The 17,554-nt window shown below is 37.7% G+C and overlaps 1 protein-coding gene across 3 annotated transcripts in view; it reads left to right on the top strand.

Moving 5' to 3' along the window:
- Positions 1–17,554, top strand: part of STXBP6 (syntaxin binding protein 6) — a 96,609-nt gene that overhangs the window by 33,192 nt on the left and 45,863 nt on the right. For all 3 annotated transcript variants that reach the window (XM_088167215.1, XM_014891453.2, XM_088167214.1), the window contains one exon: positions 3,797–3,982. In XM_088167215.1, coding sequence (XP_088023341.1) covers positions 3,829–3,982 — 154 coding nt within the window. In that variant the 5' untranslated portion in view covers positions 3,797–3,828. The remainder of the gene's footprint in view (positions 1–3,796; positions 3,983–17,554) is intronic.

The raw sequence follows: 17,554 nt of genomic DNA, 5'->3' as shown, positions 1-17,554 counted from the left end.
TAGTTTTCCCAGTTCTTTCTGCATACCTATACCCTCAACAAAGATACTGTAAATCTCCTTTTTTCCACTTATTTACATAGAGTCCTGTGAAACGTGGGTGTAAAGATAAATTAGCCATTTACTGGCTGTGTGCCTGAAAACAGTCTGAGATTCTGGCTGACCAGAAAACCGTCCAGTTTTTTTTGTTATTGAACATGTGGGAACCATTAAGGATTCAGCTTAATTATCTTGCTTTTATTTAATCTTCTTTTCAAGAAATTGCCTTTAATTGCCATCCCCTCACATACTTTTAGAGGGATAGTCATCTGTTCATAGAGGGAGTTTTAGTGATAGAAATATAATGGAGAAGAACTGTAGTAGAGAAAGATGTGAGAAAATGCAAATGAGCAGCACATTGCAGACACTTTTTCAAATCCACACAGGAATCTTCCCTCTCTGTGTTTCTTTTGTGTGCTGGGGGCACAGTGTAAATGCTGACATCCTGTTCCATAATGCTATAATAGATGGAGTAAAAAATTGCAGAAGAAAAATGGGGTCTTTGTTTAGCCAAAAGCATCATTATAATAATTTGAGTGGAAGTAAACATGTGGAACAAAGCATGTGAGGTAGGAAATGTGGACTCTCATTCTGGACTCTCAGATTTACTGAAACCTTTAAATGCCCTGTACCTCAGAGGGGTTAATGTTGCAAGGACTTAATGTTGCACTGTCTCAGAGTGCTTAGAGATCCTCCAATAAAGTTTCTTTAAGGCATTTTATTTTCTATTTGAGTACAAATGGGAGGAAAAAGTTTGTGTTCCAGTGCACAAATTCATATGGGCCTTGAGTGGAAACTGCTGATGGTTTGAATTTGTCCTGGAATGTGCACCAAGAGAAAATATTATTGTACAAAGAAATATACATATACAACATGAAGTTGTGCATGTACAGGCAGTGGTTTGGGTTTTTTTTTAATGAAAAGAGGGATTTTGTTGGAGAATGGGGAAAAAATGAGACTTATGTTCCTTGAGGAAGTCTTACTTTTTCTTTTTTAGTAAAACTGCCAGACATTATATTATCTCCACTTGTGAAAACAAGGAGCTTTGGAAGGCTTTACTTATTTAAACAAAGGTCTTTTGCATACATCTACTGGTACATAGAGAGAAGGTTACTCATTTGAATTCAGCTGATGATTTTTTGACCTATGAAAAACAACTTCATCTAAACTATATTGACATCTCAATCTCAGGAGTCTGTTTGTACACAGGCACAGTTAGTTATTTTCTTCTTTAAATAAATAGGCTTTTGTGGTTTGTGTTAGTGTCAGTTTTCACATCAGATTTGGCAGTTGTGTCAAGCACACACTGTGTTAGATTAATTGTTTGACTATGGCTTCTGAAGCTATTGTCAACCCAAGTTTTGGGAACAGAAGGATCACAATCTCTGAAGGCAGGAGTCCACACTTGGAGGTTCCAGTCACAGTCCAGGTATCTGCTGTGTCTGTGTTCAGCTTCTGGTGGATGTATACAAAGCCAGTTTAATGTCAAAACCAATAGCAGCATGCAGCAATAAATCACTAACATTTTATGATACTGTAGGTAAGAAAAGCTTGCATCTTCTCTTAATCCTTTACATTCCTGAGTTATCTATTTTACAGTCTGTGACCATTAAGAAAATGTCTGAAAGCATGTATCCAACAATTCAGTTGCAGAATTAACAGCATCAGATCATTGCAATCTGGAAAGCACTTTTTCAGTTGAATGTCACTTGAATGTATTTCTGTCACCTGACAGCATTTCTGTGTGTTTTCCCAAAAAGCTCTTAATTGAAAATTGTTTAGGCACATGATGGTCTGGGTTTTGCCAAGATTATCAGTGTCTGTCTCAGTCAGGAGGAGGTCTGTGTGTTTAAAGCCATAGTCATTAAGGGTGGCCTTGAATTTAAAAAAAAAAAAAAAAAAAAAAACAACAAAAAAACCAACAACCCAAAAGCTAGTTGCAATATTCCAACAGTTTAAATATTGGTATGATGTACTCTGCAAATATTTCTATAACACAGAAGAGAGAACTATGTGATGAATGTGAAAACAACACATTTTCTTTCACTACTCTTTTCTAAGTAACTACCATGTAAGTTTATTCTTTTGATTCTGTTTTCATGTTGATATATTCATTGTTAAAGGATAGGTAACTAAGATGTCGGGAGTTATGAGATCACACCTTGTCAGAAGCTATACGTTCTTTGTTCCTTTGAAATTGGTCTGGGTTTTTCTTTTGATGAGACAATTCTTAAATGCAGTTCACTTTTGTAAAGGTTTATGTAAAATGACCTGATGCTAAGATATGTCAGAATTCAAATACCTCTGTTTTGGTTAACTGAGGTATACTGTTACAGATTTTTTTGGTACAGGATTCCGTTTGCATCCCAAAATTAGCAGGTGGTGAATTCACTTTCGGCTAAGATGTGCTGTCTCACATGAACTTTTTTTTCAGTTTTCTCATTTTTTTAAGATAAGGGAAGGTCATAAACAGTGACAACAAAACTTTCAGACTGCAAGTGTCAAGATAATTACTTTGCTGGTAGTGTGCACACAAAACATAATGGATCCATTACTCTCGTGGTTTCATAATCTGACTGTAATTTATTTACATTTATTTCAAATTATATATCAAATATCGAATGATCCCACAGGCAGAATTATCAGGTAGTTCAGGCCTGAGTATAACCATCCTCATACTAAGAAAGCTAAGAATGTCAAAAAAAATCTGTCAGCTTGAAAGTCTTAGTAACACAGAAATGTGTAAATTAATGTATGTGCATTGGAGTGTCATTATATTGGAGCAATTAAAGGTGTCATTCAGCAGTTTCCATGAATGGGGGCCTGTGTATGTATTACAAGATGTCAGTGCAGGACTAATTGGAGTTACAGCTTGCACAAAGAACCTCTAAATGTCCCCTCTGAGTTCTCCCTCCTTTAGTTAGGCTCTTCTGTAAGCTGCAGTGAGGTTTGTTTTCGGGATGTGCATGGCTATGCAGCTTCCCTGCTCCCTCCCTGTTCCCTACAATAATTTTTCCTTGACGAATGTGGATGTCTCTCCTGAGATAAATGTCTCTCCTAAGCCAGCTGTGCTGCTTCATTACGAAACACGTTTAGGAACTGACCTGGGTCAAAATTGCACAGCACAAAAGTAGAGCTGTGGTTTTGTCTTCACTGACCCTGATGGTGTCTCTGACACTGTTTGCTGTGCAGTTGCCCAGTCAGTAATTCCAGAGCTGAGGAGATGAGGTGCTAAAGCTGCAAGAGGTGCAAGAGCTGTGCAGTCAAGCACTGTCACCAGGAACAGTGCTCCTGCAGGAACAGCCTCACCAAGTCTGAAGCTTTCTCTGCCTTCTGCCAATGTCACTTCTTGTGCCACGGTGCTCCTTCCCTGTGCCCTTGCAGTGCTTTCCCTGGGAATGTGGGACACAGATCTGAGTTTCCCTCAGTTATCAGAGGGGGAATTAATGAAGCTTTTATGCTGCATGAAGTTCAACAGGGTGTTTCTCTGAGAAGATTTTGCAACATACTGAGGTGCTAGTGCCTCTGCCCAAAATAAGCTAAGCTAGTATAAGCAAATACAAGAAGTGTGGAGGACAACTTCAGTGAAGACACTTAAATACTTTGAAAATACTGCATTAAGAAATTGTTTCCTAAATTCTTCGAGGCATTAAAAACTTTCTTTGAAGGTCAGAGTTTTTAATGCCCGTGTAAGTTAAGTGAACTATGATATAATTTAAGAGTTTCTAATATTGTTTTATATTTATGATTTTATTTGTAGAGAGCAGCAGCCTGCTATACCTGTGATCTACAATGAATGCCAAATCTGCAATCAGCAAAGAGATTTTTGCCCCACATGATGAAAGGATGCTGGGAGCTGTGCAAGTGAAAAGAAGAACAAAAAAAAAGATTCCTTTTCTAGCTACTGGGGGTCAGGGCGAATATTTAACATACATCTGCCTGTCAGGTAAGTTTAATGACTTTTGACATCCAGTTACTTGTTTAGGTTTGTCTTTGATTAACTGACTAGCTGTTGTCTGTAGCCATAAGGATCTGGGTGATTCCAGTCTTCATAATGTAATGAGAGAATAATACCACATATACCTTTTGTCTTGAGGAACCACGTGCTCTAGGCTATTTATATTTATATACTATAATAAATTGAACCAGTGGTTTCATTGTTTAAAAACCCCTAGGTGTTCTCTCACAGCACAGCTGCAGAGTATGAACAAATAAGAGTAGTTGCTAGCAGTCTTTCCTTAGTCAGATTAAGATATTTCTTAGAAAGATGAACTTTGCAGGACATTAAAGTGATACATAATTTTTAATGCATGTTTCAATGTCTGCCAACTGAATGTGTGTGAATATCTGTGGTATTTTAGTGTGATTTAGTCACTTAGGTTTTTAGGAGTATCAGTTGCTCCCTTTGAGTGTGTGCATCTTGATGGAAGTACAACTAGTGGCCAGAAGAAACGCTCTGTGACTGTCAGAAAAGTACGATTATTTTTGGACTAAATGAGAGAGTTTCATGGGCTCTTTCAAATTGTGGTGGTTTTTTTTTTTTTAATAATGTTAAAACTTTCAAAGCACAGGAGGTGAAACTCAGTGACTCTACTACTGTGTGTTCTAGCACATCACAGATCTGCCCAAAAAATATACATCTACTGGATGTTACTGGATGAGATGTTGTTTAGATACATATGTGCAAATACTTACGTTAAAATACAAGCTGCAGAGGAAATGCACATGCATACTAAAGTCAGTGAGACAAAACAGAAGACCTTTCATTTACAGCTGAGTATTTTGCTTGTCATTATAGGATCATAGAATATCCCGAGTTGGAAGTGACCCACAAGGATCATCGAGGCCAGCTCCTGGCCCTGCATTTTGGTAAAGCCAAAAATGGCACCATGTGTCTGAAAGCATTCCCAAATGCTTTGTGAACTCTGCTGGGCTTGGTGCTGTGACCAGTTCCCTGGCGAGCCTGTTCAAGGGTTTGAACATCCTCTGAATAAAGAGCCTTGTTCTGATACCCAGCCTAAGCCTTCCCTTACAGAGTTTCATGCTGTTTCCTCAGGTCCTCTTAGTGCTCATGAGAGTGAGGAGATCAATGTGTCACTCTCTGCTTTCCCTCCCAAGGAAGCTGTAGGCTACAATGAGCTCTTCCCTCATTCTCCCATTTCCTAGGCTGAACAAGCCAAGTGACCTCAGACATTCTCCCCACATACAGAGCTTCAAGGAAGGATTTAAAAATTGGTTCCCCTAGGCTGTTCCATAGACTTATGGTTGGGATACTCTGTTTGGATATAAGAACTGTGTACTTCAGTCTTCTCAAGGTGTAGAGGAAATTAGTCTAGGCCTCTCAACTCTTAAATGTTCAAATCACTAATGTTTTTAAGCAAAGCTGAACTCTTCTTTTGGCAGTCATATTTTTCAAATGTCAGTCCAGTTTTTTTCTAAGTCTTCTTGTAAAGAACAATCATGTTCTAGGTCCATGCAGTAAGTTTTGGGATACACAAGTGTTTGATACACATGTTCATGATTAAAGGTCAGAGATGTGCTCTGTGCTTACAATTTTCTGTAGGCTCTCTTCAACAGATGGATTTTTTTCTTTTTTCAAATTACCATTCTGTAAAACTTAGGCCTCCTTCAGGTCCCCCATCCCATATTCATATGTATAAGTCAACATGGATTTTTAAGACAGTGAATGGCCTTGAATGCCTTTACTGTTTTACTGCCATAGCATGTTATGAGTAAGGAAGAAATAGTGGATGTCCTGACTTAAGCAGAGTTTGTCACTTATGATAAGGAGAAGCATTCAGTATCTGAATAAAATTACTTTGTGGCAGACCTGAAAAGTTAAATATTGGCATTGCAAGAACCCTCACATGTGGTTCACTATTCACGTGGTTTTGCACAGATTTGAGACCAGGTTTTATCATATACATTTACAGTTAATATTATGAGAGTACAGTATGATTGGTAATATCAGTAGGCAACAAAGTGACTAGGGAGAGGACTGCCTGGCTGTGTTTGATGTCACATTCTAGTCTGATCAGAAAGATTATGCAATTCAGTAGGGTGAAGTGCAATTAGTTATTTAGTCAGGAATCATCCAAGGCACAAAACCAAGCATTGGGGAGCAAATGTTTCTGCTACTGTGTTTTAAAGAAATTGTTATGAAGATCAGCTGTAATTTTGGCCTATTCCTAGTGATTGTGAAGCAGTAATGGTTTAGTTGCAGCAAGAAGTTGTTACAGAAAAAGTTTATGTTTAGTGAGGCTAAGTTAATGTGGGCATGGCAATTTAGCTGTGCCCCAAACTGTCCAAGATGGACTATATCTTGGGACAACAGAATATACTTGATTACCTTCCTTTTTTGGTGTAATGTGTACAGTGAAGCAGACACAATGGTGGCTAGCTCTGGATTTCTACTTTTGAAGCAGCATATGCTTTAGTGCTGTGTTGCAGCCTCTTCCCTGGAAATGCCTTTATCAGCCTTTGACTCTCGTCCCATTTTTGCCAGGTTTGCTATGTGTTAGGTAAACAAAGTGACTGGAATATCTCTGTGCTCATAGTTTTCATGGACTAATTCAGTTCGGCCTTTGCTGAAAGGAATTTGATAAGTCACTCTTTAGAAGAGAATTTTTCAGTTGAAAGAAACTGACTCCTTATATCCTTAAGGGATATAAATATTTGGGAATATAAAGCATCTTGTCTAGTTGTAGTTTCATCCAAGATATGGTACAGAAAATGAAATAGCAGTTACTGCGACTTCTATTTACTGCTCCAATTGTAACTGAGAAATTACACAAATTGTTATAACCAGAGTTAAATGTTTTCCTTTCAGTGCTGAAGTTTGGTGCTGAAAATGCATTCTATCATAGTTGCTGTTTATTTCAATTTCTGAAAGCATGGATAGCTATACTGAGCAGGAAGAATGCCCTTAGGCCTCAGAGATGGGACAGTGAACCATTAAAAGACTCAAATATTGAGCAGAGCGAGATGGGAGAGTAAGGGAGATTCTTCCTTAATATTGGTATTTGAAGTATGTACTGAGGTTTTTTTAATTTTATGATACTGAATACTGAGTTGGTTAGAAATAAACATTAATGCAGGTATACATAAAGCCTAATCTGAAACTGGAGATAGATTAAGTTAAGAAAGCTGTAGCAAGGCAGCTTGACAGCCTGGTGGAAACCAAGCAGCTGGGTTACCTGCAGCTTTCTAGCCTGGTGTTGGAGCTAGCCAAGTTACACTGGCAAACAGAGCCAAGACAGATCTTTAAGGAGTTATTTAGTTGAAGAACAACAAGAAAGGAGTAGACAGATGGGAAACACAGAGGTGGGGTGGCTGTAGGCAGAACAGAGAAAATGAACGCTGGGATTTTTTGTAATGTGTAAGAGGATTTATCACAGAGAAAAGACAAGAAATTCAAAGCTGAAAATGGATATTTATCACCTCCTCCACACTAGCAGACCTAGTGAGAGTTATTGGATCAGGGCTAAGTTTTAATTTTGTTGCCATTGTCTTATGTAATTGAAACATAATTGTTTAAAATAGTTCTTAGCTTTATTTAGCATTCTGAATTAAGTATAAAATACTTAAACAGTCACTTCAGAAATATAGGTCATTGGCCTACTTGCTTGTGCAGAGTTCTGTGTGTATTATTCCTTTGACACTACCGTTACATTTTTCAAATAACTTCTGTTATTTAAAAATGTTTTCAATGTCATAATGAATTGAAAATGTTCTAGTTTGTATGTATGGATGTTGTGTTGACCTTTCAGGATTAGATATGTATTGCAGTTGTGGTGAACTGAATGAAACAGGTGGTTCCTTTTGAGCCTGAATTCTTGTGTGTCGTAACACTCAGTTTAGTTGCACCAATGTTTCTAGTCCTTGTGCTGAAAACCTTGGGATTAGAGTGTAAAGCTGAAGTTCTTTAAAACCAAGAGTGAAGCATTTTCCTCCTGTGGTTGTGACTTTTAATAGTGTTCTTTCTTTGCCATCTCCAAATTAAATTAACACTGTCAGTTCAGGGCTCTTTTTGAACGGCTTTGATGCAGAAGTACAATATATCAAGAATGATGCTAGAAAAGCCAAAAGGAAATGCAAAGAAATCATAAGAAATAATACACAAAAATAGGTGCACCTGCAGAGGGCGAGCACGTTGGGCATTCCCCCTTTTTTAAAAGTTTAACCTTATTGACCATATCACAAACTTGTTTAAAAGATCGGGAGTCCATAACATAGAAAGCTTTTTGCATTTACCACAAAAAGCTCTTGGCTTTTTTTTCCTTCTGTTTCTGAGTATACAGAGAGACAGAGAATTGGTTTATGCAGTTAAATAGTTCTGTGGATATCCTCATTTGTATGCTTACAGCTGATACCTAACCACACCACTCAGTTACACTTGCAACATGAGCTTTTGTACTTTGGGATCTTGGCTGTAAGGCCATGATGCCATGAAATTGTTTTTCCAATTACAAATTTGTTGTTCCTTCCTTACGGGCTGCTCATGGAATAGAATGCTACCCAGGAATGACCTATATCTGTTGCTGTTTTTAAGGTCACTTGATGTGGCTGCCAGAAACTGGCCATAATTTTACAGGGAGTTCAAGGACCAGTTAAGTGCAATTGAGTTTTCAGCATAGTGGCTGAACTAAAATTGGGATTATTTATACAAAAAAGTTCATGACTGGCATAAGAGATTTGGTCAGCCCAGAGAGCATACCAGACAAATGGTGGTCCAGTCTTCTGCAAGCTCTGACCTGGACAGCCTTTTGCAGACAGCTGCAGGCCAGTTGTGGTGCATTGCCCAGCCTCATGGACCCAGACTGGACCCACACCTGGCTGAATATCTGAGCACAGACTAGGATGTTCAGCAAGGCCTGAACAAAGTCCAGTACAAGTTTTGTATTGTATTTAGTTGTAACAATTCAAATTCCTTTTTTAAGAACAGAGAAAAAAAACAAACAAGCTTCTTTCTTCACTATCTTATCTTGGTAATGGCTTCTTTAAGGTGATTATTTAATCATTCAGATATCTGTAGGGTAAATAATGTCTAGCTGCTCTTGTTATGTGCTCAATGACCTATATTTACTGCTTTAAGCTGGCCATGAGTTGGGTAATGGAAAGCACTGATGTTTTTCAAATTGTTGCATAGCATGGTTACATTCATGTACTGTATTATGTGTGCCTAAATAAATATGTGTTAAATATACACATACAGCATGTAACTTCTAGTGCTAATATTAAGCTGTCAAAACATAATTGCCTTCATCTACTTATAATAAATTATAGTGATACTGGATATAGTTCTCAACCAAGACTCTTTGCCTTTGTTTGTCAGAACATACTTTGTTAGGTACTTCTGGTATTTTAACTCCAGGGTTCTCATAAGTGGTTTTATAAGGTCAAATATCAATTGCTCACAATGATACTAAATTTCAAATTCCATTTTATAAAAGAAATTTTAAAATCTTATGTTAAGGGTCTTTGAAAAACAAAAGTTGTGCATTTTGAGTGGAAGCCAAATTAACCTTCTCTTCTTCATTATTGATCTTTCTGTATTTATTGGAATAGAAGAAGAAAAATGATGAACTGCTTTGGAGTGTAGGATGCATTTTTTGATTTTGTCCTTAACATGTCTTGATGTTCTGATCCCTCCTGATTCTGAGCTGTCCAATGTAATGTATCCACTCCTTTTCCACAAAATTCTTGTGTAGGAGGGCATCTTGTTACAGCAAAGCCACAGAATTATGTATTCCAAAGCATTTAGGCTGGTTGTGTGTTTGTGTGGTTTGTGTTGTGTGGTTGTGTGTAAGATTGGTGTGTTTTGGTTTACTTTTTTTTTTCTCTTCTTAAGGTGGAGGAGGAATGTTTGTGTGCTCCTGAGAATCTTCCCAATACCCTGCTTGATATTATTCACGTGCAGGAAATATTTTCTAAATTGCAAGCTGAAGGTTTTCAATTATGTGTCTGCTGTTTAGAGCCTTTTTTATTTTTTTTTCCCAAATTCTTCAGGATAGAATTGTAGCAGATTGATAAATCCCAACAGTTTACTGTGCATCAGTGGTATTCCCCAGAGCTCAGTATTGCACCCAGTCCTGATTAATATCTTTATTTATCACCTGGATGAGGGGATCAGGTGCATCCTCAGACAGATTACAGACAACACCAAGCTGGGCAGGAGTGTTGATCATCTGGAGGGCAGGAAGGCTCTGCAGATGGATCTGGGCAGGCTGGATCAATGGGCCAAGGCCAACGGTGTGAGATTCAACAAAGTCAGGTGCCAGGTCCTGCCCTTGAAACACAAGAACCCCAGGCAGCACTACAGGCTGGAGACAGAGCAGCTGGGAAGATGTCAGGTAGAAAAGGATCTAGGAGTGCTGGTCAACAGCTGGATGAACATGTTCCAGGGTGTGCCCAGGTGGCCAAGAAGGCCAATGGCATCCTAGTCTGTATCAGCAATAGTGTGGCAGCAGGACCAGGGCTGCCCCTCTGTACTCAGCATCTGTGAGGCTGCACCTCAAGTCCTGTGTTCAGTTCTGGGGCTTTCACTGCAAGGAAAACATTGGGGTGCTGGGGCATGTCCAGAGAAGGGTAACGAAGCTGGTGAAGGCTCTAGAGGGTAATTCCTATGAGAAGCAACTGAGGGAATTGGGGTTGTTTAACCTGGAGAAAAGGATGCTCAGGGAAGATGTTACTGCTCTCTACAACTGCCTGAAAGGAAGTTGTAACAAGGTGAGGGTCAACCTCTTCTCCCAGGCTACCAGTGATAAGGCAAGAAAACGGCCTCGAGCTATGCCAGGGAGGCTCAGCATGGACATCAGGAGGAACATCTTCACAGAGGGGGTTCTTAAACGCTGGAATGGACTGCTCAGGGCAATGGTGGAGTTACCATCCATGGAGGTGTTCAAGCGAAATGGCTGGATGTGGCATTTAGTGCCATGGCATAGCTGACATGATGATGTTCACACAAAGGTTGGACTTAATGATCTGAGTTGTTCTTCAACCTAAATGATTCTGTGACGCTGTGAGCACTTTCGGTTTCTTAGAACAATGTGTCAATACACAGAATTTCTGTTACTAATGTTACTTTCAATTCTATTCACACTTGATCTCTTGAAATTGCTTTTCCTTCCACCTCAGCTAGACATAAACTCCTTGGAAAGATTTTCAGAATCTCAAATGAGATATCTTGGAAAAATAAGGAAGGAAAAAAATGTGAGCAAAACAAAGACATTGAAAACTTGATGGGAAATGTGAGGCATCAGGTCTATTTATTCAGTCATATGTGAATTTACAGTAATTAAAAGGAATAAATTCAATAGTCATAAATACGAATCCAGTTTTGATGCAGCAAGTTTTTGTGCATAAAGCAAATTGGTTGTAAAACTGTAGACTGGATGTTATATACTGGGAGCTCCTTGTTGCCCCATTCATAAAGGAAGCTTGATGAGATTAGTACTTGAACTTTGTGGTCTTTTTCATGGAAGTATGTGAAAATTACTACACAAAGTAGTTATGTTGCACACCCCCTCACTCCCCTCCACATTCAGAAGAGAATGGGGGCTCTGTAGAGCTTTTTTCATTTATTGCAATTACTTATGCTGGGTAGGTTTGTATTCCTCAAGAGCTGGCAGCACCTTACTTCAGTGGTGATGATGTGTTTCAGTGCTGTGTTCTGCCCAGAACATGGCAGATGCTTGTATCAAGTTTAATGCCAGGTTAAAATGTTTGAATGTCATGATGTCTTTGGAAGCAAATTGTTCATTCTTTATCCAAATGAGGCTTTTGGCAGGGTTTGTTGCTATCTTGTATGTGATAAAAATGCAGAGCTGTAAAGTAAAGCTCTACTTAACAAATTTCCATGGTAGCTCTCCCTTCAAGTTGGAGTACAGCAGCCGTGTGCATAAGACCTGTGTGAGTCTCTCCTGATGAGTGGCCTTGGCAGAAGCTGTTCTTGTGGTACCGTAACAGTTAAAACTGCTGTGTTTTACTTTGCACGAGGATTCATTCTGAACAGTTTTCTTCATTTTTGTAGTGCTGAAGTGTATGTATAATACCCTGACTCACATTATGGATTGTTGAACTTGAATCATACTGGGCAGAAAACATCTGGAATGTTCCCTTGACTTTGCATGGCAGAAAGCATTTCTGTTAATTGCTGTATAGTTCTGCTCTTAGAAGTAATATCACCCTGTGAACAAAACCAAAAGTTCTCTTTCTCCCTGACCACTGTGTACTGTATTACAAGCTCTTTTAGTAGATAAACATCAGATTAAAATCTTACCCTTTTATAGAGATGTATGAGTCAAATCCTGTAAATTTTCACCATACATCTGGCCTTTAAATACTATAGTATCGAATAATTTTCAGTGCAGAGCAGCACATAAGAAGTACTTAACAAAGGAACTGCTAGGCTGATTAGAATACTACATCAAGCTTCTCTATCATTAGGTAGATTTTATTGTTGCCTTGACAAAGAAAAAGATGAATAATGCAGTTCTGATGTCTAAATATTTTCTGTTTGGGACTTTAATCTGTAAATAATCCTTTTAAAGCAAGTTAAATTGAAAAAGAACAGATCAGAAATTATGCTTGGTTTTCTAGTGTGTTTTGCCTTTATCCCCCAGTTGATGTGAACTGCTGCCACAAGAGTTCATGTACCAATCAAGTAGCAAGACACACCTGAAAAACACAGTAGGGAGGAAATTACTTAATTAACTAAGTCTGTCAGATCTTCCCTCACTGTTATATCTGAGCATTTCAGACTGTTCCAATAAAAACAAGCTCATGCTCTCATGTATACATGTGTATGTGCTACTGTGAACAAGTGCTCTGCATTTATAACAGGCATTGTTTTTCCTCCAGCCTACTTACATTTAGATTTTTAGTAACTTGTTTTTTGTACTCTGATTATGCATATCCTAACAAGAAGGAAAAAACAACATATGAAGGGTGGGGAGGCTGAGAGAATATAAACTATGCAAAGTTTTGTTGGCCTCGTATCAGGGAGGAGCCTACCCATTAGTCCAAGTTAAAACAATCTCTAGTAACTGTTTAGCTGGAACAACTTCATAGAGAAAGTCTGGCACACCCAGTCAGCTCTTTTCTGTTCATTAGAGCTCAGCAGCCTACAGTGACTCTCAGTAGCCTCCGGGAATGACAAAGTTAAAACCTTACAAATTCTCTAACGTTACTATTTTAAAGAAAACTTCATTTGGGTGAAATTTTTAGGGGCTGAGTCTGAGAGAACTTTATAACATTGTGGAACATACTTGTCAGGCAGTGAAATTCCTTAGGCATTTTTAGCCCCTAATTCTAAACAGTTACTGGAAAATTACTTTAAGCATTTCATTCTCCTTTCATATTGTCTGCTTAGACCCATCTTCAGAGGACAGGCTCAGCTGGAAGGGAAGCTGCAACATAAACATCTCGCTGGATGAAATAACTAGTAAATGCTTTTTGTAGATAATATGATATCAGCCCCTGCTGTGATAGTTTTCTTAAATCTGTGCTTCATGTCACTCTGTGGAACATGATAGTAATGGCAAGAGCAGTTTTCTGTGCCTAGATCAATGACTTAGAAGAAAACAGAACTATTAAAAGAACATTCTCTTACTTCTAGCAAGAGAAGTGTTTACAACATGTATTTAAATCATTTGCACAAAGTATGCTTTTTCTGAGTGAGGCAAAAAATTCACTTGCCTTAATGGCAGATTGCTGAAGAAAACTTGCCTGTTTAAGTATCTGGGAATATCTAAAGTTGTCTAAAATATTATCTGAGGAGATTTTAGGCATCTGAAATTTGTTGAATCTGCTTCAAAAGAAAATAACTTCTAGGTAGAGAGCTCTTAAAAGTTCTGGAATAATTTCTGGTTTGCTTTATTTTTGTACTCGCATATCATGATTTCTTTTAATAGTTTTCTTAGGTTTAGCACATGTAATTTTGCCATACAAATACTCAATCCTTCAGCTTTACCATTTGAGGGAATGTTCTTTTTTACCCAATGTTCAATCTAATGAAAGGTAGTTGGGAAACAAAAGAAGAAAAATTATCTTCAAGTGTAGGGAACATAAAATGGGTTGAGGAGATGATTTGAAATTTGTTAGGAACTGGAAAAAGTGTTTTTACAGTTGCATTAGGAAGAGTCTAAACTGATAAACCACTATATATATAGACTGATAAAACCATTCATGTTTTATTCATTTGAACTCCTAAATATTTTTAAATTTAAATTTAACAATGTTTTGCTGTCATCTCCTGTTTTCCCCTGACTGCCCAGAGATTAAAACAAAGTAAGCAAGTTTGCCTTAGGATTTTCTGTTGTACTTTGGAAGTATTGAATCACATTATCATTTAGGTTGGGAAAGATCTCCAAGATCATTGAGTCCAACTTGGACAAGTCATCACCTTGTCAGCTAAATTGTAGCACTAGCTACCATGTCCAGTCATTTTTTCACACCTCCAGGATGTGTTCTGTGATCTGTGTTCATATCATTTTTAACCCAAAGTGAGGTTTGTTTGTGTTCTAGCCAGAACCTGATGTAACCTAATAAAATATTTTTGTGCTTAGGTCAAAAAGCTTTTGTTTTGGCCAGGGAGAAGGGTCAGGAGGGGAAAAGCAGAACAGAAAGAATCAACACGTGCAACTACACGAGCTGGTTGAACCACATACTTCTCTTGCCTCTAATGATGTGTTGGAGCATGATGTTGCCATTTTGTAAGTTAGGGCTTTCAGTCTGTACTGAAATATTGTGAGAACTAAAGTATGTATTGGCTGTGAGTGCTTGTGATCCATGTGATGGGAAACAATTTTTTATTAAAGGCTCTAATTAGCTTTTAAATATGATAAAAATGTTTCCTTGTTTAATAATTTTTCGGTCCTGATGTTATACTAATCAAGAGAATGGCAGAACAGCCCAGGTTGAAAGGAGCCTTAAAATAATAATCTGGTCTAGCCTTTATTTGTTAAATTATATTTAAAAAAAAAAATAGTGTGTAGTGAGGCACTGGTGTCGTTCAAACAGTCTGCTGGAATTATCCAGATCAGCAGCCTAAACAAGTAGAAATGGTGTCAAGAATAATTTTAACTATTCATTCAGGTAGGTAGCACAGTCTCAAAGTCTTGAATGACCAGAGGTGTACTACTGCTTTGGACTCAAAATTTAATGATGTGTAGAAGATCTTGTAAAAATTACATATATCTGTGACTATCCACTGCTCTGCTCTGTCTGTTGTGTTAATCCATAACCTGTGGTTTCTCACTGTTTCAGTTCAGTCACTTCTTTAAAGGATGGCTCTCATGTCTGCTTAATGTGGACCTGTTCAAGCAGTGTTTCTCTTTCCCATTTGCTTTTTTCTCTCTTTAAAAAACACTTGCATAATTTAAGGCAATCAACTTGATTTCATGATGTCTTTCACCTTTTTGCATATCTGTAATGCCTTTAGAATATGGTAAAAATGTTTGAAATTCCCTCTTTCTGTGAGTAGTTCCTATTCTAAAACAAACCAGTTGTGGACGACTTCTTTTAGTCTTTCAATGTGTGGTAGTTTTACTATGGCAAGGTTTCTGTTTGTTGCTTCTAAAATACTCATTTTTCTTTTCTTTATGATTAATTAATTGTATTATATAGCCATGGCTATTGCTTCTTGGAGGAGTTTCAGTCACTAAACATAGTTGCTTCACTTCAAGTTAATTCTTGTTTTAATTTTGCGCACTTCCTTCCTGAATGTGAATATTCACTAGTAACTAGCCATTGTCCACTTGTCGCTATTTCTGCTTAACTCGATCTCCAGCTGTCCAGCTCTGTGCAAGAATCTATCCTTTTGTGAAACAAAACATAACACTAATCCTCCTTTGCTTATGCCAACTTCTTCTGCTGCTACCACACACTAGTGATGTTGCTGATTGTTAACTGCATGTGATTATTCCATCCCCTTTTACCTTCCTGCTCTTTTTAAAGACTCCACTTTCTGGCTTTTCCATCTTGCAGTCAAGCTCTTAATTTTCAATACCTCGTCTGCTCTTTTGGACCATATTTTTGTTTTTCTTTGTTTTTCCTTTTGTTTCTAGAATCCAGCTGCAGCTGTAAACTCAGGCTTCCGCTATGCCATATCCGTGAAAATTTGATATGCTATCACTTGGCTTCATTCCAGGGGGAATCACTTGGAGTGCGTAATTCCTATTTCTTATTTACCCTGAACACTTTGTCTGCTCTTCAGTTGGATGTTTGCTGCTTCTGGCAGGTTTTGTGAACTCCATGCTCTACTACTAATTGTCTAATAGGAGAGCCAAAGGTATTCAATTGATTTGTGTAATATTTGATTAAAGCAGTCCTAGGAGCTGCTTGTCAGCTCTGTGCACGAAGCTTCTGCACATAACAGAAGGGCAGAGAAGCTTTTTCTAAAAAATGTTTGGATTTTTTTTGGCCACAGGGCTAGATTTTAAAACTATTTGAAAAAAGTAAAAAGCTCACAGAACAGTGAAGAAATAATGATTACTAGAGCAGCCTTGTAGAGCTATATTTTTGGCTGTTAATTAGTGTTCATTAGAACACATTTATAGGGATGGAGCGCTGGAAACAATTGTATTGAATTCTTTTAAATGTTTGTAATTCTGCTGTAAACTCCTGTGACAGCTAGTTGTGCCCTTGCTTTCTTTCCACCTGTTCAAGGGTATTACTCCTTCCCTCTAGGAAAACTTTTTGGCTTTACTGTTCATGCTTCATTCTCTTTTGCCTATTAAATCTCAATGAAAAGAGAATTTACAGCCTCTTAAGCTTTTTTTGTCCTCCACAAATACTATCACATATAACAAATAGTCTATTACATTATCCATGTGTTGGGGCCTAAGTAAACATGGGTGAGAGGAACACAAATTGATTTCAACGCATACACCTTCATATGTTTTAAAATTAGCTTTAGAACTAGTTCCTCTGTTTGTTATGTTTTCTCACAGCATTTTTTGCAAAAGAATACAGATAAAAATTCAGTAATATGGCGACTTTTCATAAAATACTTTATCTCCAGTAGCGGGACATGCTAATAACACAGTTTGTAAAACATTTGCATATATATAGAAAATATAATAGAATAAATGAAACTTCTTTGAACTTTAAAGTGCTGCCTAAGCAGACGGTTTAATTTAAATCATAACAAGAATGCATCAATTTGAGGGTTGAAATTAAAATTGTTTTCCTAACTGTAGAAATGTTTTTTAAAGCATGGGGTTTATTTTGAGCATATTGAAACCATCTCAGGAATTGGATGGAACTGATATTCAGAAAAATCTGAAAATTTAATATAGGCACATGCAACTTTGTCAAGCTATTTCGTGACTATGTGCTTTATCTGTCAAAGCAATCTGACTCAGAGTACACATAGAATTTCCTAGAATAGGAGTAACTTGACTGACGTGTCCTTTATTTTAAGATGTTATTTTTACTGAATCAGTTGTTTCATAATCCAGTTATCAATATTCTTGAAACAAAGGCAGTTACCACCAAGTTGCTAAGTGACTATAAG

The sequence above is a fragment of the Sturnus vulgaris genome, chromosome 6 (genome assembly GCF_052056855.1).
Source record: "Sturnus vulgaris isolate bStuVul1 chromosome 6, bStuVul1.hap1, whole genome shotgun sequence".
NCBI classification, from domain to species: domain Eukaryota; kingdom Metazoa; phylum Chordata; class Aves; order Passeriformes; family Sturnidae; genus Sturnus; species Sturnus vulgaris.
Note: the sequence above shows the minus strand (reverse complement) of the source record. Positions and strands in the feature narration are given on the sequence as shown.